Source organism: Oryctolagus cuniculus, chromosome 10 (assembly GCF_964237555.1).
Source record: "Oryctolagus cuniculus chromosome 10, mOryCun1.1, whole genome shotgun sequence".
Taxonomy (NCBI): domain Eukaryota; kingdom Metazoa; phylum Chordata; class Mammalia; order Lagomorpha; family Leporidae; genus Oryctolagus; species Oryctolagus cuniculus.
In genome coordinates, this window is record NC_091441.1 from 31,698,416 (window position 1) to 31,726,415 (window position 28,000).

Sequence of the window (28,000 nt, forward strand, 5' to 3'; positions counted from 1 at the left end):
TGAAAAAGCAAGACAGATTATTAACAAATTGTGGTTAACCCAAACAGATGACAACGTCCCTGCTTGTTGCTGTATAATTCTCTACATAATCAGATCAAAGCCTTTCTGAGAATGTTGTAGCCTGTCCTAGTCTCTTTTCAGACACATACTTGGCTGTGGGAAACCCCTCAAGGGGGCAGTGCTGAGCCCCATTGTAGGGGAGCTCTTGTAAGGATACTCGGACACCTGCTGGCATCCTTAAACACTTTAATGACAGCATGATTATGAATACAACAAAAGGAAAGGCATTTGTTTACAATGTGATTTGAATGCTGAAAAAAATCAGTTTCTAAGGACATTTCCAGCAATCTTTGTGTTATGTAAAGGAAGGCACATTGGCGTTGTCAGTGAATTTAGGTTCTTAACCCCAAATCTGAAGAGTATCTTCCCATCATCCAAGAATAACCCTGCATGGAACATTAACATTTTTTTCTGCCTCTTCTCAGGGTAACCCTTCTATCTTTTCCTTAAGGCAATTACTGGTCAACACTGATTTCATCAGTTTATAGGAGAGAGAATCAACAGTTCTAGAGTCGAAGGGACTTTGGAGACCCTCCCTGTCGTGAAGAAATCCCTGCCAGGCAGAAATCAAGGCTGAGTGGGAAAGGACCTAGTGGAGCCAGGAGCAGAACCCAGCCCTCGGGCCTGCCAGGCCCAGGCACATTTCCTGGCACTGGGCTTTGCTATACTCAGTGACCATATCACCCATCTCTGCCCTCTCCTTGGGGACTTCCCTGTACATAGGACACTTCTTTTGCAGAAGAGGGCAAGTTCTTCACAACAGGAGCTCTTATAGGCCCAGCTATGGGTACAAAGTCTAACATATCTGATAAGGGTTGTGCATTTAAGAAGGGAGAGCTTCTTAAATGGTGACCACACATGTTTCCCTGTGTTTGGGAAGAACTGTGGTGGAGGCTTGATTGGCAGGGGTAGGGGAGAATCACAGAATAGTCAGGAGGGGAGGTTGGGTGGCTTTTGGCCTGGGGACCCGGGCAGCCTCGTGAAGGCTGAATTTCCAGTGTTTTGGAAAGGGTAACTTAGGAGACATCATAGGCTTGATACTTCGTTATGGTTGATGACCTTCTGTTTCTCTCCTGGGTCAGGTAGTAGGTGCGGTTGGCTTCTGGGTAGGTGACTTTGCTGAGCGGGAGTTTGTAGATGGCAGGGTTGTTGGTCGTCAGGAGCAGGAAGATGAGTGCTGAGATGCAGAAGGGCCAGGTGCAGGTTGGTAATCCAAACTGGAGGCAGGGAGAACATGAGAGAAGCCTTGGTTACATCAGATGGTTGTGCCTGTTTGTTTAATCAGCCCTTACCAATCACTGCTGCCTTGGGTGCTCTGTGTGCATTGCTAAGGATAGTGTTTGATTGACAACAAATATAAATAAAATTGTTCCAGTCACCTAGTTCTGTATTGCAATAAGTGAGCATACACTCTTCAACATGTGGGCATTGGGACCCTAATAGGGCTTAATATGCCTTTATGTTTCATCTGAGGGCTGTGGCTGACCAGGCTACATCCTCAGCTTTAAAAACTACGACCATTCTATCCCATCGCCCAACACCCTGTTGAAGGACCTTTTTCTCTTTGGTCACAGCTGATTGGGCTGAAAATAGGCACCTAACTCAAATGCAGCTTCCCAATGGCAGGTGACCTGAGCCAATAGAATCCCTCTCTGATAATTTAAACTAAGAAGCATCGACACAATGCTTATAGGGCTCTTGAACAGAAAAGACTGGAGAACAACCAGCAATAGGTGGTCATCTGGGGGCCATGTGCAGTAGAAATCCATCCTAGAGAGACACAAGGAAGCAGAGCAGACATATGGGGAGAGGTCGAGGTACCACATTCGGTTCCAGGGAGCTGGGGGTGGAGAGTAGCTGCTTCTCTCCTTAAGTTCTCTCCAATCCCCAGTTACCTTTCTCATCATATTGATATGATTTTTCTATTTATTTAGATGCCTTTAGGCTTTTTAATACTCCTTCCAAATCTTCATTTGAGATATCTTAGTGGATTTCTAACAAAGAGTACAAACTCAGCTACGAGGCAGATCAGACCACAACCCCTCTCCTCCAAACATTGCTTTATCAGAAGCAGTACAAGCCTCAGATAAGACCATGGGAGTAATAATGCCAGTCATCAGGTGTCCAAAGATAGCACAATCAGATGGGACTTGGGGAAGGACAAGGACAGCCTGGTACCAGAACTGAGGCTGTAAAGAATATTTGAGCTCCACTCAAAGAGTCTTGCCAAAGCCCTACTGGGGACTGCAAAGGTGTTTGGGAAAACATCCCTTGGGGTCCTACAATGGCACAGGTGTGAGTTCGGAGTTCCACAGACATAGACCCAAGTCTCAACTCTAATCTAATCTGACATTTCTGGGAGCTATTTCCTCAATAGTGAACTAAGGATACAAGCACCTGTAGTTCCGGCGCCGCGGCTCACTAGGCTAATCCTCTGCCTTGCGGCGCCAGCACACCGGGTTCTAGTCCCGGTTGCCCCTTTTCCAGGCCAGCTCTCTGCTGTAGCCAGGGAGTGCAGTGGAGGATGGCCCAAGTCCTTGGGCCCTGCACCCCATGGGAGACCAGGATAAGTACCTGGCTCCTGCCATCGGATCAGCGCGGTGCGCCGGACGGCCGCAGCGGCCATTGGAGGGTGAACCAACGGTAAAGGAAGACCTTTCTCTCTGTCTCTCTCTCTCACTGGACACTCTGCCTGTCAAAAACAAAACAAAACAAAACAAACAAACAAAAAAACCAAGTACCTGTAGCAACTATCAAAAGTTGGTGCAGGGCCGGTGCCGTGGCTCACTAGGCTAATCCTGCACCTAGCGGCACTGGCACACCGAGTTCTAGTCCCGGTCGGGGCACCGGATTCTGTCCCGGTTGCCCCTCTTCCAGGCCAGCTCTCTGCTGTGGCCCGGGAAGGCAGTGGAGGATGGCCCAAGTCCTTGGGCCCTGCACCCCATGGGAGACCAGGAGAAGCACCTGGCTCCTGCCTTCGGATCAGTGTGGTGTGCCAGCTGCAGCGTGCCAGCCGTGGCGACCACTGGAGGGTGAACCAACGGCAAAAGGAAGACCTTTCTCTCTCTCTCTCTCTCTCTCTCTCTCACTATCCACTCTGCCTGTCAAAAAAAAAAAAAGTTGGTGCAGAGTACAGACTAAGTACTTAGCAAATGGTCCTGAGTACATGGTTCCTATCATCAAGCAGATGGTGGTATTGTTGGAGACACAGGGCCCCACATACATGTGACAGAAAGAAAAAAAAGGCAGTTTCTAAGAGCTCATCTGAGAAAACCTTAAATGGACTTATATTAAACAACATTTTATATTCTGTTCTCAGTGAGGTTGGAAATTCTGTCTGGATGAGTTAATAGCCTGTACGTTTTTGTATTCCTGACAGTAGTCAACAGTGTGTTAAACTCAGTAGGCACACAGGAAGTAGATTTGATTTTGTTTTGAAAAATATCTGAATTGAATGGCATAATATATAACCTCCTGGTGAATAGAGGAAAGGGCCAGACACTATGGTCAAGGCCTATGATCAGGAACCAAGCCTCCCAGTTTTGCACCTCTTCCAGGGCCAAAGAAGGCACATGGCATGGATGGAAGACAGGGCAAGTGGGTGAGTGCTAGAAGAGACAGCAAAGCCTGAAGTGGAAGGGAGCTTCAGGGCCCACAATCCATCCTTTTGATTCCATCACTCTTTCTGATGGTCGGCTGTTCATCCCCAGTTCTTGTAATCTCCATGGTGGAGGCTTACCATCTTAGTGCTTCATTCAATCAATATTTCCTGGGCACTCACTACCTACTGGGCACTGTACTATGTAAAGATAAAGATGAGAATATGACACGGCCCCTGTTCTGCAGGAGCACATGGGCTGAGCTGGAGGAGGGCCAGTGAGTATAGACTTGTCACAAACCATACATCAAGTGTAATAGCCAAGGTGTGTACAAAATGTAATGGTGCTCACAGGAAGGACTTAGTCCATTGCAGGAGACAGTACAGTATCAGAGATGGCTAACTCTACTGCTGAGAACGTCCCCTTCCATGCTAAGCCCAAGCTATCATTTCTTTTTTTTTAACTTTTATTTAATAGATATAAATTTACAAAGTACGGTTTATGGATTACAATGGCTCCCCCCCCCCCCATAACTTCCCTCCCACCTGCAACCCTCCCATCTCTCGCTCCCTCTCCCATTCCATTCCAAGCTATCATTTCTACCAGAAACTAGGGAGAGGTTTAGTCATGCATATCCATCCTGTCCTCACCTGCAGCATCAACAGCATTTTTCCTGGTTGTTCATGAGAAATGTGCTCTTACAGCCTTGTCTAAGATGAAGAGGCATTGACTGCAAGCTGAGCCATGAGCACTCAGTGCAGGGCTTGGGCTGGCCAGACGATTCCTTCCGTCCTCACCCACCAGTCTATGCTGGGGCCCAGATGAGGAAGGGGTTCTGGGACTGCTTCATGTGCCCATTAGCCAGCAGCTCTGGCTACTCTCTGGCTTGGTGAGGGCTTGGTTCCCCCCTCTTCCCTGAAGCCTCTCATAGTGTCCCCCCTAAAACATGATGATTTCTAGAGGACAAGAAAGATGTTTACTGACCCGCAAGCCAGTTGGGAGCATGATTTAGGGATACCCACAACACTGAGAAAAGGATTAATAATAGTTCTAGAGGATGATACAACTGAAAGGAGTTAGTTTGTCCTATAAAGAGGCCATTGGCAATGGACTTGGTTGACTGGCAGTTGACATTTAAACTTTCGAGACCCAACTTGTCTGTCTTGGAGATGATGAGGTGGATGGTGTGATCTGAAACAAACGGGATGAACCAGGGAAGGGTTTCTGGAGGAAGGGTTTTAGAGCTAGCTTTGGAAGCTGAGAGCAGGCCAGGGGGTTCTGTGGGCACACTGACAGCCCTCCCTCGTGGACTCACCACAGATAATACGTTGGTCAGGGCAGCACCCACGTAGGCCGCAAACAGGGCTGGGAAAAGAACCAACAAGACTCCAGTAAGGATTTTTTGAAAGTGCCTCAAGCTTAGTCCACATATATTCTCCCCATAAATTTTATGCTACAAATGCAGGTTCTCAGATTAAGAAAAAGTTGTATTACATTTCCATTGCTTGGTAGCTTTAAAAGGGCTAAATTCCTTGCAAATGTCAGCACAGTTAAGATAGCAGATGAACTTTGTTCAAAAGGGCCAGAATTTAGCTGTTATGGTTCTCTTGGGCCCTACCACCTTGCATTCCAGCGAAGAAACATTCAACAGTATAAACCATAAGTGGAAATTTTACAACATAGCAAAGGCAAGTGAGTCCCAGAACTCCTTGCTGGAATATTTCATCACAAGTAATTAACATGATATGGGTTTCCATGGAGGAGTGGCCTCCTGCAAGCTTGAGGAAGACCAAATGCACCTGCCCTCCTTTTTTCTAAGCTATATGGGGGGAGGGGGTGAGCAGGTTGGCTACCAGAAAGACCCAAGGGCACTGAATTGAGAAGCCATAAAAATGGGTCAGTGTCATTGGGCTTTGTATCTGAACTCTTAATTTCTCAACTGAGAGCCTCTCAATTGTCCTTAAGATGTTAACAATGGTTAACCTTTATTAGAAAGTTACCATTAGCAATGCCAACCATTTTCTATAGCATTGCTTCAACATAAGTATGAGTATTATCTTCAGTTCACAAATGAGAAAACTGAGGTGCAGAGAGGTATAATAACATGACTGTACTGCCTGTCTTTGAGTTGGAGATGTCCCTATTGGTTTAGAGGTGGGGACTCAAGGTGAAAGAGTTGGAGGAGATTAAATATGAGTTTATGAAACATGGGGCAGGGAAGAGTTTCATGGTTTCATGGGTCACACTGGAGAACTGATTTTTCAAGAGGGAATGGGAGCCCATGCCATTCTTTGTAGTCCTCAATGACTACAGATGATAAGGGCTCAACACTTCTTGGGCACTGCCTATGTTTCAGACATTATTCTGCTTATATTCATGAATTACTGGGTTTGATCCTAACATAGCTTGAACAGGCGTGGTTAGTGTCAGAGAGTTCAAGTGACTTGCTCAAGATTACAGGGTTGGGGCCAGCGCTGTGGCTTAGTGGGTAAGGCCGTTGCCTGCCATGCTGGCATCCCATATGGGCACCGGTTTGAGATCCGGCTGCTCCTCTTCTGATCCAGCTCTCTGTTATGGCCTGGGAAAGCAGTAGAAGATAGTGCAAGTCCTTGGGCCCCTGCACCTACATGGGAGACCCAAAAGAATCTCCTGACTCCTGGCTTCGGATCAGCACAGCTCCGGCTGTTGCAGCCGTCTGGGAAGTGAACCAGTGGATGGAAGACCACACCCCCTGCATCTCCTCTCTCTTTGTAACTGTGACTTTCAACTAAAATAAATAAATCTTCTAAAAAAAGAAATGGTGTTATTTTATAATACATTATTGGTGTATTTGGTCTAGATATTTCTTGAATGGATCATTCTATATATTATCATTGCTTTTACATGGTTGAGAAAAAGCCTAGCTGTTGTTCTAATTATCAGCTATGTGCAGTAATAATCTATTAGTGGATCCATCCAGGGAAATGAATTTCCCTGGTGACTGGGCACTTCTGGGGATATTTGGATGAGCTCTATCAGAGCAAAATTAATTGGTTCATGTTTCAAAGAAGATTAAGAATTATTTAGCATTTAAATGCTATGACTTGCAGGATCCTAGATGACTAACCCAAATAGTCATTACTGCTGTGCACCTTTCTTTTTTTTTTTTTTAAGATTTATTTATTTGAGGGGCAGAGTTACAGGGAGGCAGGTACAGAACCCTGGCTGCTTGGCTCCAGGAGTGGGCTTTGAACCACTGTGCAACACAGCCTCTAGGATCTGAGGTTAGAAAGAGAACAGCACTTGGAGAGGCAAATCCAAGCACTACCAAGGCCTTAGAATCCAGGGCAGCCAGAAGGCCTTTGTGGAGCTCTGGAGCTGGTGTCTGAGGAATGGAAAGCCCCAGTGCACCTGACTCTTTTGTGTACTCTGGGATCCAGAGCCAGAAGATTCAATCTCACCTTATTCCTCCTTATTATTATTATTTTAAACCAATTTTTGCCTGTTACTAGCAGGAAAACTCTCCAAAAACCTCAGCTTTGGGCAATTTGTTCAGCTTCCTTTAGCCCCAATTCTCCATCAGTAAAACGGAGGTAGTAACAGTATGTTCCCACTTTACAGGGTGAGGATTAAATAAGACGCTGTATCTCGAGGTTTCACAATCTTGGGAACACTGGCATTTTGGGTTGGGCATTGTTTTTTGGTGGAGTCTGTCTTGAACATTGTGGGTTATTTAACAGCACCCCTGGCCTCTACCCAGTAAATACCAGTACCGGTAAGTATGACCAACAAAAATGTCACCAGACACAGGCAAGTGTCCCTGGAGAGAATCACCTCTGGTTGAGAGTAAGTTTCGCATTCAGGACTTATTTGGTGAACATGAACGTTCCTTAGTGAGCAAGCAGAACTTGAAGTTGGAAGGCAGGGATATCCCCTATTCCCATGTCCCAGCTGATATCCCAGACTATTGGCCTCTGAGTGCCTAGACAAGGCTACACCTCCAGGCCTCTGACTGTAGACAGAGGCTATGATTCCAAGCCCTTGACACAGCCCCTCCCCCCAGGCTACCTCCCTGCTCTGACCCTGGGCAGAGTTTTGGGGCAGGTGCACTTAGAGCCAGTATCACCACCACCCTGAATCCTGATGAAGTCTTCAGGCCTCCTTGACTTTTCTACTTTTGAGTAGATAGTTTTATTTTAAATAGAGCAAGGTCAAAATCAATTTAATAATATCAATGACTACTGATTTTAAAGATGTCTGTGAAAGTTTGCAATTTTCGTCATTAATGAATGGAAATAACTAGGCATGGGTCTGAATTTCAGGTCATGGAGTAAATTCTGGCTTATTAAAAATTAAAGTCGTTGAAATTAAAATATTCACGGTGACATTGCTTTCAAAGGAACCTGGTCTGCCTGATAAAGGAGCTGTCCAGACCATTGCCTCCTGGTGTCTTTCCACAGGCGCCATATCTGAGTCGGCTGACCGGTGTTCCAGATTCCCTGTGATGGCTTCATCTTAAAATCATCTGCTCATTGAACTCATGAAAGCACTTGACTATGTTATAATCTTCTTTCCCGTTTTTGATCTGAAAGGTCATCGCTGGATGCTTCCAGATCTTTCTCTGACTTGCAGAAGGACGGTGGACTCTGCCTGAACCTCAGGAGCCCCATCCGCAAAGCAAAGCTCATCTCCAGCTTCCACAGTGAACAGATGCAATGATGTGTGTAAAAGTGTTTTTGTAAAAAAAAATGATAAACATTAGATGTTGGTATCACGTGGTCCTTAAATTCCACAGGTGCACCCAAATAGACATCTTTCAGGGCCAGTTGCCCACACACTTTTTGAAGTTCCCTCATTTAATAATGTTGATAGTCTACAGCTGTGCCAGGATTCAACCTGCCTTAATTGTCTCCGTCAGAGGAGCTTTATTTGGCTTCCGTTCATGTGACATGAAGAAATGAAGGCTGTTAGAGGCCAAGAATAGGTAAATACACCAAATGGTTATGGTCTAATTTCTTAGACCTCAGAACCGGTATGGAACCAGGAGGGATCCTTTGAAGGACATGTGTCAGTTTACATCCTTCATGGTTATTGCTTTGTATGATGCAAGTCATCTGATTCCATATAGAGGACTAACTGGCATGAGTTCTCTCCAAGCAGGTAACCCACAATCATGACACAGCCATAACAGCCACCAGACAACAGCCAGCTTAGACAATCTGTCTTCATGTGGCTGAACATTGTGTCTTCAGTGGACATAGCTTTTAATGTATCCATCACTCAATAACCATTGGAAATAGTTTAAAAGAGCAACCTTCTTAAAAAACAAATGATCCCTCATGTTGCTCTCGGTGGGGGGAATTGCAGAATTTTTACAGGGATAGATGCAGGCATCATTTGAGGTGGGAAGGGGATGCTGTCCATGGTACCTACCGCAGGCAACAGCAAGGAGGTGAGTCTGCCAGGTGATGACGTAGAACATGCCTCCGACAGCGATGCATGCCAGCGTGCTGTTGAAGCCACACAGGCCAAAGTAGATGGAGTCAAAGGGTGTGGCAATCGTGAGTGCTGTGGGAGAAGGCGGGTGTCAGTGTTGTGTTGGGGTCTTATAGTGGCTCCCCTGCCTGCCCCCAAATCTACAAGTCTTCAAAGCCCAGAAACGGTTATCCTCTTAAAAATTATAAAATTTAATATTATAATGTGATGTTAATATATAACATGTAATATAGTCATATAATTTTACATATATTATAATTATAGAATATATTAACATTCTATAATATACAATATTTATTATAACATTATATTTATTCTTAAATATTATAACATATAATAAATTATATAATATGTGTTATGTAAGAACATATTCTTACATATCTTTATTCATTCAATAAATATGTATTGAATAAGATCAGCAGCCCTTAAGGAGCCAGATGGACATCAAGAGCCACATGAACACCAGTAGTTAAGCCAGCATGGGCTGAAGAGACTCTTTGAAGCAGGACAACTCTGAAGTCTTACTGAAATCATCCAGAGAATACCCTGCTGCTGCCCCAAAAGGAGCTCTTTCTGGGAATAAATCCTTCTTTTTGTCATTGGAAATGAAAGTTAAAATATAAATCTGTCTGGAAGAAATTTCTCCCAAACTTTAGATTTATACTAGGGTGGAAACGACTGATACTAAAGCCTGCTACTGAGGGCCGCCTTTGCTCAAGGAAGCATGGAGACATGAGCACCAAAAGTGGAGAAGTAGGGCACAGTGGCAGGGAGGAAAGTTGACAGGAATCGGTGTGCATCAAAGACACATGCTACAGCTTTCTATGGCCCCAGGCACAAACAACTTTATAATTAATGAGGGAAAGAGATGGCACAGACCTGCTAACATCCCCATGGTGGATCCAATTGCCGCATGCAAGCAAATAAGAGGTGAAGATATGAACAGAGCGATGAGGAAAATGCCTCCAGTCCAGGGGTTATCACAGCCATACACTTGGCCGATTCCAACGGGGATGGCTCTCAAGAGCTGTAGGTACAATAGGGTCACAAGCTTATTATGCAGGCAAAAGAGACAATTTGAACCTTAGCTGAAAAACATCTGGTACCCAAGCCTCTATGCTAACATTTTGTAACAGATTTCCAAGATACATCTATTCCAATGGATGAACTCTATGAGGAACAAAAGCTTTAGCCTCTGAACTTTGACTTCTTAGGCCACTAAAGAGTTAGGATGTTGAATTAGCTTTATTCAGAAACATGAATATAAGGCATTTATCTCTCAGAGAATACCTTTCAAATTAGGCTATTATTCATTAGAAAAATAATTGATGTCTCATCAGAGTTGGGGTTTACAAATCTTCTGTATTCTCTTAAACTAAAAAGATGCCAAAAAAGATTGAATATTAGATGTAAGGGTGGTATTGTGTGTTTGCAAGAACCACATGTTTCCTGTTGCCCTAGGACTGAGGACAGAGTGGGGGCCTTAGCCCCAACCTGCAGGGCACAGGCCACAGGGCACAGTTGAGAGAGTTTTGCAGAGGCACAGCACTGGGCAGCTTTGTCCCCTGCCAGCTGCACCCTTATGTGGTGGTTTGGTGAGGTGGGCAGGGCTCTCCAATGCTCAGAATAACAGAGGAGTCCTTGAGGATTCAAAAGCTGGGGAATTTTAGTCTCTGACATTCACCATGTGTTCCCCCAAAACCCAAGACTCCAATTAGAACTGTCAAAAAGGCAATTGCATTGCCACAACCCATTTATTAGCCAGAAAGTTATTCCTTAAATAACCATCACCAACATTTAAAATTTTTCTTTCTTCTTGTGCTCTGGGGTTCTAAACTGCCTGAACAGGATTATCTAGTTTTCTTTCTTCTTCTACCATTTCTAGAAAATTCCTAAATATCCTTTCAACTGAAAAAGTGGCCTGGGGCAGGCCAATACCTGACACTTGAGTTTTCTATCACTGTCTCTCCAAACCACACCAAGCAGAGCAAGTTTGTCCCCGAGGGATGGAGAGGGACTGGGCAAAGCACAAATGGGAGCAACGTTGCTGCCTCACTGGCCTGGCCTCTTCTCGCCCTTCTGCACAAAGGTCCTTGCACATGTGGATACTCAACCTGGATGCACCCAACACAAATATTTGTCTTCCTAAAGGAAGAGGCTTGTTAGAGCAGTGTAGGGCTTTTCTAACCGTACTCTGAGTGCTGGTGACAAGAAGCACCATCATTTCTGAGAGGACGTTCTCCCACAAGCCCAAGTGGCTCTAGGGTCAGATGCTGCCCTGCCAGCGGCCAAGTTTCAGAGTGAATGCAAGATCGGGGTGGGGCCTCAGTGTAGTAGAAAATGGGAGGGCCTTGGAGCGAACCTGCCTGTTAGGTAAGGAGGCTGGGGACGTCTGTCTCCCTGCTGATTTAATACGTTTAATGCAGCTTCTTACTCACTACCCTGGGAACCTTCCAGAGGGCAGGATGGCATACAGGCAGGAACACCTGGGCTTTAAGCTGTGTGGGAACCTCTGCGAGTGAATGGAAGGGACCCTGGAGGGCTAAAGGGTGACTTCTTAAGCCAATGGATTGGAACGTGATGTGTAAGTGTTCTTAATGATTCAATGTGGTAGGAGGAAGGAAACATACATGACATTAAACTAGAGCAAAGCAGCAAAAGTACTTGGTAAAAAAAGGAAAAAAAAAATCAAAGAACCCAGGACTAGAAGCCAAGAGACCGGAGCTCTAGTCTTGACTTTGACTAAAGGACTGTGCGACTGCGCAGGTCTCAGCATGGCTTCTGTATCTTCCTCTCTGCTATTTCAGGGTGGGACTGAGAGAAAGGACAGTAGCTCACAAGAGTTGTCAAACTCTCCATCTGCATGCACAGGGAATCAGTTCCAGGACCCTCTGCAGATATTAAAATCTTTGGGTGCTAAAGCTCCTTATACAATGATGTAGTATTTGCATAATGCTAGCATTCATCTTTCTGTATACTTTAAATCACCTCTGGATTTCTTGTAGCACCTAATACAATGTAAATGCTATATAAATTATTTTTTTTTTGACAGGCAGAGTGGACAGTGAGAGAGAGAGAGAGACAGAGAAAGGTCTTCCTTTTTGCCGTTGGTTCACCCTCCAATGGCTGCTGCGGCCAGCGCACTGCAACCGGCGCACTGCACTGATCCGAAGCCAGGAGCCGGGTGCTTCTCCTGGTCTCCCATGCGGCTGCAGGGCCCAAGGACTTGGGCCATCCTCCACTGCACTCCTGGGCCACAGCAGAGAGCTGGCCTGGAAGAGGGGCAACCGGGACAGAATCTGGCGCCCCGACAGGGACTAGAACCCGGTGTGCCGGCGCCGCAGGAGGAGGATTAGCCTAGTGAGCCACGGCGCCGACCGCTATATAAATTATTGTTACTATTTGGGTAATCATTGTTAGGGAATGATGATAAGAAACACTGTTTTGATAATGTTTGATCTGTGGTTGTTTGTATCCACGGACGTAGAATCTTTGAGTATGCAGGAAACCACATGTAAGCTTTGTAGTGTATAATTGTTAATGGTGATTACTCATGAACATGTATGATGTGCAAAATAAGTAAATGCCCTTGTAGCATTCAGTTCGGACACATGCTGACTTTCCTTCTTCCAGGATACATACCAAGGGCACCTGGATCTCTGACCAGGTGATGTTGGGCACGGAGGATACAGGCTGCAGCAGTGTTGTGGGGAAGAAGAGGTTGTAGTGGCCTGTGGCTGCCAGGTACAGGGTCACAGCGATGTTGAAGGGCAGGGTGAAGACTGGGAGGTCCCACTTGCTGAAGATGGTGCCCAGAGCACTGGAGAGGATGGGGCTGGGGGCAGAAGCATGATGCTGGTCAGAAAGTGGCTGGCTTCAACAGCAGACTGCAACCACAGTGGGGACCCCTGCTCAGCCTCCCCAGGCCTGAGCAGCCCCGGGCAGGCCTTTCCCTGGACTTTCTGCCTGTGCCCAGCACAGAGACAGGGCGTGATGGCCCTCCCCCGGCTTCAGAAAGAGGGCTTTCTGGGAGATGTTTAGAGGCAGAGCTTCCGGGGAGGCTCACACAGCTCCATCCCTGGGCACGAGGAGAGAGGATGGATTGGGAATCACATCCGTCCACTCAAGTAATGTTTGTGGAGTGGCCAAGAGCAGGGGCCTGTGACTGGAGTGCCCCATATTTTCTGGACACAAGGGCTGAACCAGGAGCTTTGAGGCTCCAGGGTTGGGTTTTGGTTTTGCCTCCCCTGGGAGGTTGCCATGGTCTGGGCAGGGATCCCAGGGATGGACAAAAGCTGGGGAAACAGGAAGCATGATATTTCTAGAAACTGACAGGACATTGGAGTGCAGCTCTTAACCTGTGTGGGCCTCGGGTTCTTGCTCTGTTCTTGGGTGGAGTGAGACCAGAAATACTTTCCACCTTAAGCAAAGGCTGACAGCGAATGGGGCAGTGTACGCAGATGACCAGCATGGTACTGTCACCCTATAACAGTGTGACTATTTCTAGTGTAGTTGCTAGTGGGCAGCTAACCACGCACTACTGGAAAATGGAATGGACACAGGCAGTCCAGGGAGAAGGGTGGCTGCCCTGGCCTCTGAAAGAAACTTACCAGGACATGGACATCACGATGACGGGGAGCAGAAGCCACCAGTAATAGTCGCCCTTGTCGGAGAACACGGCTATCAGCAGCCCCACCAGCACGCCGTTGTAGCCGTGGAGTCCTGAGGCGATGGCTGACCTGGGCAAGAGAGAAGGTGCATGTGGCCTGGGACTTGCCAATGGCCTTTTGCATTTCCCTTTTAGGGTTGGGGGGCATTTAGTGGTTAAGATGCAGTTTGGGACACTGCATCCCCTATTGTTCTGCCTAATTCAAGTCCCGGCTCTGTTTTGGATTCCAGCTGCCTGCAGGTGTGCACCTTGGGAGGTAGCTGGGGATGCCTCAAACACCTGGGTCCCTGCCACCCATGTGGGAGACCCAGATGGAGTTTCTGCCTCTTGGCTTCAGCCTGGCCATTGGGGGACTTTTGGGGAGTGAGCCAGTAGATAGAAGATTTCTATGCCTTTCAAATGAAATTTGAAAATGAGTAAATAAACTTCCCCTTCAGAGTCCAATTTTTCTCAGTTTGGGCCCAACCATTCACACCTTGGAACAGATTCCCTTCCAGAAATGGGAAGGGAGACCACAATCAGTCCTGCACAACTCTCTAGACAATGCGTCGCTGGGAATAGATAATCGTCGCTTACCAGTGTCCTTATTTTAAGGATTTGGGGGCTGAGGGTGGGAAGGGGGAGAATGAGTGGCTCCCTACAGGGAGTGACCTCGGGACCTCAGGCTTGTAGGCTGGGCCAGAAGGGACTCACCTGTCCTGGCTCAGGATGAGGGCAGTCAAGGTGGACATGACGGTGCCCAGGCATCCCGCGATGGCCCACCATGGGTTCTGGACAAAGAGGCCGATCACAATGAGGATGCCACTGAGGGGGTTGTTCACAAACATCACCTGAGATGTGCCTCGGAGAACCCAGTCGAGGAACTGGAACACGGGGGACTTGTCTGAAATGGACCAAGACAGGAGGTCAGCACATAGGCTTGGGGGCAGCCCTGGGCAAGACCTGCAGCAGATCGAGGGTTGAAGGGCATCTCAGCATCCCAGCCCCTGCTGTCACCTGCCACAGAAGAGGGTGAAGAAGGACCTGGGGGAGGGGGTAGCATTGGAGTGGGTTAAGCTGCTGCCTGTAACACTGGTCTTCCCGTGTGAGCACTGATTTGAGTCCCAGCTGCTCCAGTTCCCATCTAGCTCCCTGCTAATGTGCCTGAGAAAGCAGGGGAAGAGGGTCTGAGTGCTTGGGTCCCTGCTACCCATGTAGGGGACTTGGATGGAGTTCTAGGCTCCTGGCCTCTTTCTGGCCCAGCCCCAGCCCCAGCCCCAGCCATTGCTGAGGCCATTTGGGGATGAACCAGTGGATGGAAGATCTGTCTCTGTTTCTTCCTCTCTCTCTGTAACTTGGCCTTTAAATAAATACATAAAATCTTAAAAAAAAAATGAAAAGAACCCGAGGGACCCTTGGGCTGCCCATAAACCCCTTGAGGCCCACTGCCGGCTGGAGGTGGTGTTCAGGTTGTGTCTCCAGCGGCTGGGGTTAGAGACCCTACAAGCCCATGACAGTGGCACGAATATCCCAGGAAGCTCTCTTGCTGCATGGGGGCATTCCATCCATGAGCTGAGCTCTAGGGAAGAGTGCGAAAGAGAACTTGTTGGCCTAGTAGGCACCGTTCCCCTTGAGACTCCAGAGGAATTTTTTGTTAGCATTTTCTCTAGAAAATTCTAGAACTTTCTAGAATCCTGTCTGTGAAGTCTGGGTGGGAAATTGGGAGAACAGAACCGCTATGCTCAGAAATGGAGCTCACCCACTTCACGTCCTGTATCAATATCCCAGGAGACTGTCTGTCATCACAGCAAAGCTCCTAGCTTCTCTGAAGAGCCATGGAAACAGAACTCAGACTAACCGAAAGCCACCCTGTGGCCATGGGCTTCCGAGGGGCTGTCCTTTTGTGGGTCAGGTCTCACAGGACTTTACCTTTAAGCCCCTCTGCACACTCCTTCATCTCCCCGGTGATGTAGCCGAGGGCCCTGCTGATCCTTTTCCCACCAGCAGCCACGGAACTCTGGATCCAGGAAGTCCTGGAGCTGGCGGTCTCCACCTTTATCTCAGAGCTGTCCTCCATGGGGCCCAGATTCTGTTCGGGAAGGGAGACGAGACCTTCAGAGCTTGTCGCACTGAGAAGCTGAGATTTTCACTTGGAGTTTATGTAAGTAGCCATTTCATCATCTCCCCGTTTCTTTCATTTGGTATGTTACCAGCCACCAGGAGATACAATAAACAGCATCTTTACCCTCATTTTGGGGTGAGGACTCAAGCCTGCAGAGGTTCTCATTTGCAAAGGTCAAGGTCACATTCAAGCACTGAGATTAACCAAAGATCTTTAGATTTTTAAAAAAAGAAATATTATACTCTATTATAGTCTTTTCTAAGAAATTGCTTTTCTCTTGTCCAATAGATTATTTTTGAAAATTGGCACCAGCTCATTTTGTAAATGCTTGAGTGCTAGCTTTGGAGGAAGCCTGATAATTAATCATTCAGACAAAAGGAATATGAAAGTTGGCAAAGTACGCTGTGAAAAATGGACATTTTTTATCACAGGTAATAACATTTCTGAAAATACAAATTCAAGAAACGTTTGGCTGAGGCTAGTATTGTGGCACAGTGGGTTAACCCTAACCCTAGCCCTAGCCCTAGCCCTAGCCCTAGCCTGTGATGCTGGCACCCTGTAACGGGAGCCCATTGGAATCCCAGCTGCTCCATTTTTGGCCCAGCCCCCAGCTAATGCACTGGGAAATCAGTGGAAGACGACTCAAGTCCTTGAGCCCCTGCTCCCACGTGGGAGACTAAATGGAGTTATAGGCTCCTGGTTTTGGCCTGGCTCAGCCTTGGCCATTGCAGCCATTTGGGGAGTGAACCAGCAGAGAGAAGAGCTCTCTCTTAGTCTCTGTCTCTGTCTCTGTAACTCTGTCTTTCAAATAAATAAATCCTGAAAAAAAGTTTGCCTAAGTCAGAGGACTTCTTTGAGTGGCCTCAGCCCCCATCTGCCAGCAGCTCTGACAGGTGCGGGCCACTCAGTACTCACAAGCAGTTCCACCGAGGGCTTCCGGTATTGATAGGGAAGGGGCACCTTGGGCTGTCTCTCCTGCTGCTCGCCTTTCCCAAACACTGCAGGTGGAAGGAAAGCATCATCAGATGGCACGGCGCCACTCTGGCTCCATAGCCGCTCATCTCGCTCCAGACTCGAGCTAAGTATTCTCTATTCCCCATCCCACCCGAGGAAGCACAGAGCCTTGGAGCTGGAACCCTCTTCTACCTTCTACGGGCCGTAGACCTGTTTGGGCTCTCCCTTTAGGGGAAAAGGCACATCTTCACACAGAAGATTATACAAGATTTATGGGGAATTCATAGTCTCTTGATTGTTAACTGAAAAGTCCTGATTTAGCTCAATCCCTGTATTTTATGGATGAGGAAACAGCAGTCCAGAGGTGTGGTGATTTCTTTCTCCAACACTGCATGGAGGTCTTGCAGGTGCACGAGGAAAGGAACTTGGATGATGCTGAAGCCCTGAACTTCCTACTATTCATACAGTCTTAGGCTTCTGGTCTTTTTTTTTTTCTCTGAATTTTAGGCTTTTTAGTAAAAATTGCAAGCTGGACTGGGACAGGTGATATCCAAATATTAGTTGGAAACAGATTTTGGTGGATTTCATTATAACTCTAGACATGTCTCAAAATGTGGCTCTGGACATATTTGTCTTTACTACAGATAATTTACTTTTTGAAGATGAGCAATCTCGATAAGGGTTTAAGCTTGGGAGAGAGGCTCCTACCCTGCAGTTTCCGTTTTGGTGCCTCTGGTTCCCCCATGTGGTCATGAGGGAGAACAGCAGGCCAGGCTCCCACTGGGTGGCTCCAAGTCTGAGTTCTGGAGCCTCAGGGTGGCTGACGCTAGACAGGATGCTTCAAAGGCACTGTGCTTGTATTTCTGAAGGAACAGCGACTACAAATATCAATGTGGTTGGGAAGTCACAGAACTCAGGAGGAACTAATTTCAGAAGCAGAAAGGATTCTTATGAACAGGGAGGCCAGTGTGTGTGATGTCCCAAGCGACCCAGTGCTTCTGCCTGAAGCTCCCCTCTGCCTGCCAGCGACTGATCTCCCCCTGCCAGCCTCCTCTGCCTCCTCCCTCTACTCTTCCCTCTCCACCCAGTCCCCAGCCGCGGCTTCAGGAGGATGTCAGGAGGGAGCTTGTTAGCCTTTCGGGGCAAATCACGCAGCTTTTCACACTGGCCGGGACTCCTGTCAAAGACAAACACCTGGCCTCAGGGGATGCTGAGCGCTGCAGGCCCACTCGGCTTTGTGTGTTTGCCCACAACCACTCCAGGCCCGGCTTTCGGTGTGGCACAGGGAGACACAGACCAACTGGAGGCAGAAACAGCCGCTGCGCCTCTTCTGAGAGGTGTGTGATGGAAAAGGGGGGACAACCCAGGGCTCAGCTGTGCATCTTGCAGAGCCCTGAGCCAGCCTCTGGGCAGTTCTGCTCCCCTCTTGGGCTCTTCTCAGGGCTGCTCTAATCTTGCAGGTGTCTGGGGGCTCGCCCCAGACTCCTCCCGGTTGCCACAGCATGCTCGGGCTTGCTGTCAAAGCTCTGGCTCCCCAGCTGCTCAACACGGTTTCCCACTGGCCTCTCCCTCCCCTCGCTTTGGGAGCCCCTGGCCACCAGGGCTATCTGTCCCCTGGGTCTGGGCAGCCCCACCACTACTACAGGTGAGAAGTTTCCTCTCTGGCCTCCTCAACCTGTGTTGGCAAACAGGAATCTCACGGGGAGATTTAGAAGCTCCTGATGCCTGCCCAGGCTGCCCCCCAGGTGAGTGACATTCGAGCCGCTGGGGCTGGTGATCGCGATGTGTGACCATGCTGAGACCCCCACCTCTCCAGGAGTTCACGTTTGTCCCGGCTCCTGTCCCCTGACTTCGAGGGAGTCATCCAGAGCCCAGGGGGACCATCAGGTGGGAGAAGAACAAGCTGATCCCAGGGGTCTCCTCCCACCCCATGAAGTAGCTACTGTCACTGCCCCACCCCTATTTGATGAGCCCAGGGAGCCGGCCCTGAGTGCCAGGGCAGGAAGCCACACCTTTGCTCCTCCTCCGTATAGATGACCACTCGATGTGGAACACGCTCCTGGGCTTGGGGCCCGCAGGCTCTGAGCCCTCCTCGGCCTTCAGGCCGGCTGCTGGTGGCTGCTCCCCGCCGCCGCCTGGCGGGGGGCAAGAAGAGACAGGTTAGTGTCTGCCCAGTCTGCACCCATGGGCGCCAAGCAGACAGCAGGGAAAAATCGAACTGGAAGCCTGGGAGGAGAGGGCAGCAAGCCTGATGCTGGAGCCGCAAGCACACCTGTGTTTGCGCAAACACCCACTGCCCTATTTCTCCAATTCAGCCCTCACTCCTCCCCACAGTGTTCTAAGTCAAGACTGGTGAGCCAGCCCACCCTCCTTCTCAGGCAGGGAGCTGCTCTGAGCCCCACTTCCCGGCATCCTGGACCCGCATGAGCAGGTGGCCCATGGGCTGACTGCCTCTCCACTTCTCTTTGGCCAGTGCTTTGGAAGCAGGGAACTGCAAAACTGGCTGCATACTGGAATCCCATGGGTGCTTTAAAATCATCCCTGAGTCCTACCCCAGCCCAAGTTAACACAATGGAGGCTTTGCAATGCCTGTGATGGGCCAGGCGGCTCTTGTGGGCAGCTTGCTCTGAGAACTACTGATGTGGGCTCTTGCTACCCAAAGTGTGGTCCTTGGACCAGCAGCACCAGCAGATAGTGGTTAGAAATGCACAGTCTCAGGCCTTACCCCAGGCAGGTGCAATCAGAACCCATTTTCCTACAGGATTCCCTAGATGCTTTCTGTGCCAATCAATGGAGAGCTAGGAGTCTTGAATCTCTGATGAGCCACATGCAGCTCTCTGCTGGACCTCATTGTCTTTCACTTTACTCCCCACTCTGTCTAATGGAGCCAGGGTTTCTCAGTGCGTGGTCTGGGAGCCCCCAGCGCCAAATCACCTGTGTGGCTTCTTCAAGTGCATGCTCCTTGGTCCACCACAGGGCTGTCCATTGGAGGGCTTGGTGACCCTTGGGGTGTGCAGTTTTAACACACTCTCCTGAGGGTGCCCGTGCACACCTGAGTTATATGGCCCAGTGGCTTCCTGGGATAGCGGTAGCGGTAAGAGTCGCACGATTCCCTTTGCACACCTTGTAAGTGGGCCCACTCAGTCCTCTCAATAGTACCTTGAAACTGATGGGCATTATCATCACCAAGAGAGGGAAAATTGAGCCTAAGAATGATCCCTGTAGCATCCTATCAGTAGTGAACCAGGCAACTCTCAGCTCCCAGTTCTCTCTGCATCTGATCTTTGCATTCTTCCAGTTCATGCACCAGTTTCTTGGATGTCACAAGAGGACTCATGGAATTCAGAAGCTCAGACTCCACCCTAGACCTACTAAACTGGAATCAGCCTTCTAACAAGACCCCAAGCTGATTTGTGTGTATGTTAAAGTCTGAAAGCATGGGACCAGACCACATAGCTGATGTGGAAATGTTAGCAAAGCTCAGAGTAGTGTGGAAGTGCCAACATCCAGAGCAAGGAGAGAGGTTCTGTCTATACTTCTAGATTGAAGGGTGACACTCATATGGCCAGGTCCCTGCCTGGTGACTCAGGATGGAGAAGCAGCTCGTGTTTCTGCACGCTGTCCAGAGGTCAGCGCTGAGCCCTAACCCTGCAACTGAAAGTGCTACTCACTGTGCCCTGCAGAGGTGCCTGGAACATCGATGTGCCCTGTGACATCCCTGCAGACAGCAGCCATGCAGGACGAGGACCGAGGGGGTCTCATTGCACACAGGACACAGTGGGCTATTCTTCCACAGAGCCAGTCCCCAATGCATATCTGTCCGACAGGAACATCAGCTCTGCCAGTCCATTGCTTCTCATTCCTCATCCGCCAAGCATTGGCAGAGGTGTGTGTTGACCTTGGCATCATAAACGCAGAACTGGATGAGCACTTCAAGGTCACAGGCCACTGCCCTTGTGCAGAGAAATCAACTCACCCAAGTCGCATAGCTCATTAATGTTGACAACACAGGTATTGCACCTGGATGGCAGGCCCCCAGTTACTGCTCTTGCCACACCAATGTGGCACTGTACTGTACAACACAGACCTGTTTGGTGGAACAAAGGAACTTTCCTTTTAACCTAGGATCTGGTCCTGGAAATTGGAGGCCAGGACAAATGCCAGTCACTAAACTGTGTTATTTTTCATATACACAAAGAGGTGCTTCAATTTAACAAAGTAAGGTTACACCAACCTGGGAAGTTCTGGAAATACATAAAGAAACACTTTTGGTTGTTAACATATCCCGGATTTTTTCAATCAGGAGTCAGCCAGAGTAACACAGGCAGAAAGGGTGGTGGGGCTTGCGGACGGAGTTCATGGGGTGGGTGGGCGAGTGGGTGAGTGACTGCTAGGTGGGGCTGAGACTAACCTTCTGCAGAGCTTAATGATGGCTGCAGGAGGCCAGTGGCTCAGCCTCCACTCCCTGGTTCTGCAGCAGCTCAGATTCTGCTGCCTGCCTAGAGCTGAGGAAAGTAAGACAGGATCACACGTTCATCTCTCTCACAAGGGCAGCACTAGAGGGCTGACCTGAGACGGCCAGGGAGGATGGCAGCCCCTCAAGATGTGCCAGCCAGGAGTTGAGAATGAAAAGTAGGAAGAGACGCCTCAAAGGAGACTGGAGATAAAATAAACTTCCTAAGATTAAGACTACAAGACCAGAGAGAAGGTGATATCAATTTACTGCTGGCCTCCGGGACACATTCTCAGGACTTCATGATGGCTAAAGGCAACTTTGCAAATATTATGAGCCTGTCTATCCGATTTTCCAGAAATGTGATATACCACTGGTTTGCAGAGAAAAAAGAAAACAAGAACAATACTGGCTGGGAACCAGAGTTCACTAAGATGCCTGACATTTTCCAAGTCATGTGATCTCATTGACAGGTGCATCAGTGGCAGACAGGCAGACATGAGAATCTCCCAGGGAGTAGTATACAGACCCTCCCTATGGGGCTGAACCTTGCAAACTCAACCTGTCAGTGATGACAGACATTTCAGAGGGAGACCTACCACTTCTTATGAAGATGAGATAATGCTTGCAATATGTTCTGGAAGATAACGTTGCAGTGCTCACAGATCTGGTGCCTCCCTGGGGAGGACGCTGCCCTCTGATGGCACCAGGTCCCTCTCCTCCAGGCGGAAGGCTCCCTATCCTAAGGGCATACCTGGGATTTCACAGCTATCTGTCCTGTCTCTTTCCTTGCTAAGAATTAATTGTGTGTTCTTGACCTTTGCCTTCACAGGATGGTAAGATCCTTGACAGCCAGGGTTTTACCAATTTACACTGGCACCTAACCTTAATCTGGTATACTGCAGGCACTCAGTAGTATTTGTTCAATAAATAAATGAAGGAAAATTAACCTACAGACTTTAATTTATAAATGGTATAATGAACAAGGGCAAGATATTTCAGGGCATGAACTATTTTTGAAGTAATATGTCTTAAAATGGTTCGTGCTTAAAAATATTGAAATAGAGGTGAGAGTGTAGCATATGTTGGTAAAAGAGATTTCTGAGTTGAGTAGGATCTTGGAATTTTCAGGGTAAGGGCTGATCATTTCCAGTGTTACTGAAATAAAAGACTTGAAGTTTATAGTTGGTGATGAAATGGTTGGTTGCCTATGATCAACCAACCAGAAACCCAGGTCTTACAAGAGTGGGAGGAAGACCTTCATCCATGAGAGAGAAGACAACAGGCCATTGAAGAGGGTGACTTGGTAAGATGTGATTTGGTTTGGTCACAAAGATACCACATAAGTTTACTTCACCCAGCTGTGAAGCCCTAAGACACTTGGAGTCGGGGCTGGGCATTCTATAGCTCACAAGTGAGATTTTGTTCACAATAAGCACTCAGTAAATGTACATTGCGTTCTTCCTCTTTGCAATGGCTTTGCAATGGCACACAGAAAACAGCACTGGTGTGGCACAGATGGTGTTTATGGTCAGAGGGCTTGGGCTGGGGACTCCAAAGGACTCCACCTGGCTGCTCAGAGGGCCACTGTGCCTGCTTTCTTGGTGCCGCTGCATTTGTGCTGTGGCATCTGTTTGGGGAGTTCAGATCTCAATAGCCCTTGGGTAATCCTTAGCAGCTGAGTGACTCCTGGGCTTGCCTGCCTGGTGTAGGAACCGCTGCTCTCTCCTCCTCTAACAAGCCTTATTAAGTGTCCCAGTGCATGTAGCTTTATGCCGGGCCGTTCAGGACCATTGCCCACGAGGATTGCCACTGTCCCATGTTTTCTCAGCCAAGTGTCCGGTGATGCTTTCTTCCCATTGACTCAGAGTAGGTAAGCATAATTACGAGCCATAATGATTTGTCCAGAAACGCTTTCTCTGGGGAGTCGTGATCAAAGCACTCATGCCTCTACTGACTTCTAGTGCACAGAAAATGCCAACTGTTCACATTATCAATGGCAAAAAAAAAAAAAAAAGCCATTGAAGGGCACATCTTTGAAAAAGACTTTCGAAGCTTGTTACAGTTTCTTTGAGGGGAACAAAACAAATGCAAGCCACTTGACATCTTTTAGAAGGGGAAAATCAGCTAGTCCTTCTGAAAACCAACATTTACCCAAACAGGTCCATGCTTGGACACTTTCTACAAGTTGTCTTTCTCAGCTGTTGAATGAGATTTCTTCCCTCCTGGAAGTGGAATGATGCTTTCAATACATGCCTTGCAATGTCCAACATATGGAGCATCTGCAGTCTACCAGGCAGATCCAGACCCACATGTCCCCTCTCCCAGATCCCTGGTCTCGTAACTCTTTCAAACTGCTATTTGTGGACAAACACACCACAAGATGAGTTTCCGGCTCCAATGCCAGGATGACTCTTTTTGTGGAAGTGACACATCAAATATGAGTTTTTTCCTAGAACTAGTGGCCATGATTTGTACAGATATTTCCCTATATAGAAGTTGAGTTTTGCACTATGTGTTGTGTTTTTGTGTGTCTCTGTGTTATGGGATGGAGGGGGAGGAGAGAGAGAGAGAGATGCCAGTGGGTGATATATGGGGTGATACCTTTTTACGTTGTTTTAGGTGACATGTTCACAGATCATTCCATAAGCCATCAGAGGTGTTGGATGTTTGATTTGGAAAAAGCCATTGAGTCTTTTTAGTCAAGCCCTCTCATCTTACAGATTGGAGAACTGAGGCCTAGCGAAATAGAGTGATATGCTCAGGGCTACATAGTTATTGGCAGAGCCAGGAGTAGGCATTAATTACATAGCTCTCTTCTATATCTTACCTTGTAGTCTCAGATTTATTTCCCAAAACATTACTCCCCATTAGGGTTTATTTTTGGTCTGTCAATTCAGCTCTGCTTTTGAATGCAACAGCCTAATTAAGTATTCTAGAATCCATTTCTGTTTAAACTGTGGCTCCCTCTCCTTCAAGAAAACCACAAGTGTCTGGAGCCTTCCTCATCTGTCTGGACCAGGAGGTGGGTTGAGAAAGGGAGGGGATAAAGAGGAAGACCAGGTCCACAGGAACACTGGGGATAAATGACTTGGAAACATCAACTTCTTAATGAATTAGTCATTTAAAATATTTTTTAAGAAGTTGGAGATGAGTAAGTATGACACCGAAATAAGCGAGACTTACCCTTATAGTAAATGTTTTTTTTTTTTTTTTTTTTTTTTTTGACAGGCAGAGTTAGACAGTGAGAGAGAGAGAGAGAAAGGTCTTCCTTTTATTGGTTCACCCCACAAATGGCCACTACGGCTGGCGTGCTGCGCCAATCCGAAGCCAGGAGCCAGGTGCTTCCTCCTGGTCTCCCATGCGGGTGCAGGGCCCAAGCACTTGGGCCATCCTCCACTGCCTTCCCAGGCCACAGCAGAGAGCTGGACTGGAAGAGAAGCAACCGGGACAGAATCCAGTGCCCCAACCGGGACTAGAACCTGGAGTGCCAGCGCCGCAGGGGAGGATTAGCCAAGTGAGCTGTGGCGCTGGCCAATTGTAAATGTTTTAAACCCTTTCTCTTCTCCTTCCCCACACAGCTCGTTACTTGGCCAATGGACTCACCTAGATCTTGTTTCTTTGACTCGTTGTGTGGGGAAGCCATTAATAAGCCATTAATAAGTATACGTGACTTGATACTTCATTTAGCCTCATGGTACTTTATAATAACCTCATAAATTAGATGAAAGGATGCAAAGGTCAGAGTAACCTGTGTGTGACTGGGGTAACCCTTGGCCGATTTTTCTCCAGAATGACTTTGCATTCTGCTGTCATTGTTCCAGCCCTAGCCCATACCCTCAGGATTCATATCTACATCATTAGTCTCTTTGTGTCTTTCTGTGTCTTTCCTGTTCCATTCTGTGCTTCCTATCATTGTGTCACTCTTTTATTCAGTAATCTCCACGGCTCCCTTTTGCCAAGAGTCTAATGCTCAGTCTCCTGCCTGGCATGCCAGGTGTTCCACAAAGTAGATAGCTTCATATAGATCCTCTTCCTCTTCTCTTGCAACACATGTCCTACTTTGGCATTCTGGCTTTTTCTCTGGCCCTCTGTGTTTCTTCCATCTCTCTTCTTTGCCTAAGTTCTAGCTACCCTTCAAGGTCTGGTTTATGCTCTACTCCTTCCATGACACTGTCTGTGGCTTATTGGCCATATGGATCATTCCATTCTTTGAATTCCCATTGCGACTGCAGAAGGAACTCTCGAGCACAGCTTTGGAAATTTGGACCACAGCAGAGTTTTATATTGGTAGTTATGATTCAAATCAAAATACCCAATAGATATTTTCCAATCTGGTCAAACTACTTGGAGTTATCAATTATGGATAACCAAGCGACCTTTGCGTCCAGGCATTGGTAGAAGGAAACAGAGATCCAGAGATAGCCAGCTTACCTGAGGCTGCACACCTGGTCAGTTTCGGAGCCAGCTTTGGAACTCCTTATCTGATTCTTTACTTGGACAGTATAGGTGTTTTACAGACAGCTGGAGTCTTCCCCAGTGATCTTAATAGATTTTTTAACTTTTTTTGAGAAAGATCATGAACAATATCATATTCAAAAGGAGTAATAAAAGTTACAAAAAAATAACAATCACCTGGGTAGCATTATGTTAGTGATATCCACTGAAAGGCCAAGGAAAGTGCTGAGCCACTGTATATTGTCTCCTTTTGTGGCAATATTTTTATGGTCCCTTCCCCCACATCCTCTTTCATGTCCCTCTTATTGCCTATTGCAGATGTAGCTAATTGATCACAGCACTCTTTCCCAATAAATTTAAATACGATCTCAGAATCTTTCTTAACCATCCAGAAAACCAATAACCTTTAGAGTTGGTGAACTTATTTTCTTTCTCTCTAACCTCTCAGAAGGGTGTGGATATTGTACATCTTTGAGAGAAGGGGTACTTGAAGGTCAGGTCGGGGAATGATACTAGGCAGAAGTCTGATTTTAGACGTCCAAGCCTAACATGTTAGCTTTTCTTCAATCAAGTTCACCCTGGCTCATATTTTTGGGGCCAGTTTTAGAAGAGATCACATATTTTACAAGGATATTCATTTTGTGATCAAATGACCCCAAAATCTTAGAATATTGCTCCTTGTTGCATGGCTATCTGTCTTCCAGAAATACCCACTCTGAGTAGCTACACAAAATAAGTCTACAGTAATCTAAGATGGGGCACCATGGAGACAAGTCGTTGAGGAGCTGGAATGGTCCAGTTCTACTGGTTTGTTAAGGGTATGGCACCCAAGAAGTGAGGCCAGGGAACCTGGAGCAAGTGCCTCTTTCCTGAAGGCAGTGGTAATGGGGCTTAGGCAGAAAGTGTGTAATTCTACCTCATTAGCCAGAGGTTGCATCTCAGAAGCTTGATACAACATGCTGCTGCCCTGGCACCCGCCCTGAAGTCAGAGCTGTGGGTCACAGCATTGAGGAAAGGAACACAGATGATATGAAACCTCATTCAGAGGGCAGGTCCGGCGGGTGAGAGGATTTGAGGGCTGATTGATTAAGCTGATTCCATCACTAGGTGAGCAGGAATTGTTTTGGGTCATAGGCTAGGACAGCTGGATTTTTGACCAGGCTCTTTTACCACTTGAACAAGTCTCTGGACAAGCTGTGGTTTCCTCATCTATAAAATAAGGGATTAGAACTATAAATATTTAAGAACCTTTCTAGTTTGAAGCTTCCAAGATCTAGATACTCCCCTACTCCCCGGAGTGCTGAGTGAGTTTCCCATCACACGATTGTCTTCCCCAGATGCAGCTCAACAGAAGAGAATTTTCCTTTGAAAAACCAGATGGGCTTGTTGGCTAGGGTGGTCTGCCTGGCTCACTTGTTTCCCCCAGGGCTTCTTACCTGGGCTCCTTTTGGCTTCCTGCACAGGGCTGGAGGAATCTAGACCATCAGGGCTTGGGAAGAGGCTTCCTTCCGACTGGACGGCGTCTCTGGTCCTCAACTCCAGACGCGGGGACTCCTCCTAAACCTGAAATCTTTCACTTCCTTCAGGCCTCCAGTCCATCCTCTTGCCAACTTTCTGTAACCTCACTGACTTGCATCCCCTAAGCCTATGCCCAGTGCATGTCTGCCAGCCGAGGAAGAGCACCATGGAAGAGGAGGAGGGAGGAGAAAGACAAATGCCCCTTCTGGAGCTCTCCCACGTCCCTGTGGCCTCTGTACCCCAAGTCTCTTTTCTAATCTCCTTGGGCAAGAAGAGCTCTAACTACCATGGTTCCCCCCTCCCAACCTGGGTGGACTTGGCAGGTTTCCTTTAAAGGGTGGAGCTGGGGACTGTCTAGCAGCTTCCCTGTAGTCTCTCAGGCATTACCTCCTCTCATTAGAATTCTAGCTCCAGGACTTGCCTTTCAAGCTATTATCTACGTGTTTTCTCCTTATGAGGTCAATTTGCCTTCCAACCTCAGTAAGCTCCCTTAATTCCTTGTGCAGGCCAGGCACAGCCTGGGGATCAACACTGCCATCAGCGTCTTGGTGGAAAGTTTGGCACCAGCCCCATGCTAGATGGTGTCTTTCTGGTTCTATGGAAAATTTCCAACCTTTCCTGCTAAATCCTGCTGACCAGGGTCTTGGGGGCTGATGGGGACCCTCTCAGAGCAAGAAGGGTGTGGCCTAACCCCTGTATCCAGAAAGGTCTCT

At 47.7% G+C, this 28,000-nt stretch overlaps 1 protein-coding gene across 1 annotated transcript; it reads right to left on the reverse strand.

Moving 5' to 3' along the window:
• Positions 1 to 232: 232 nt before the first annotated feature.
• Positions 233 to 28,000, reverse strand: SLC14A2 (solute carrier family 14 (urea transporter), member 2; the record flags this gene model as incomplete). Its single annotated transcript, NM_001082340.1, is given in 11 exon segments — positions 233 to 1,277; positions 4,975 to 5,024; positions 9,072 to 9,206; positions 10,014 to 10,161; positions 12,777 to 12,969; positions 13,745 to 13,873; positions 14,497 to 14,686; positions 15,712 to 15,871; positions 16,820 to 16,902; positions 18,871 to 18,993; positions 27,206 to 28,000. Coding segments are annotated over 8 exon segments (1,194 nt in total). The 3' UTR covers positions 233 to 1,076.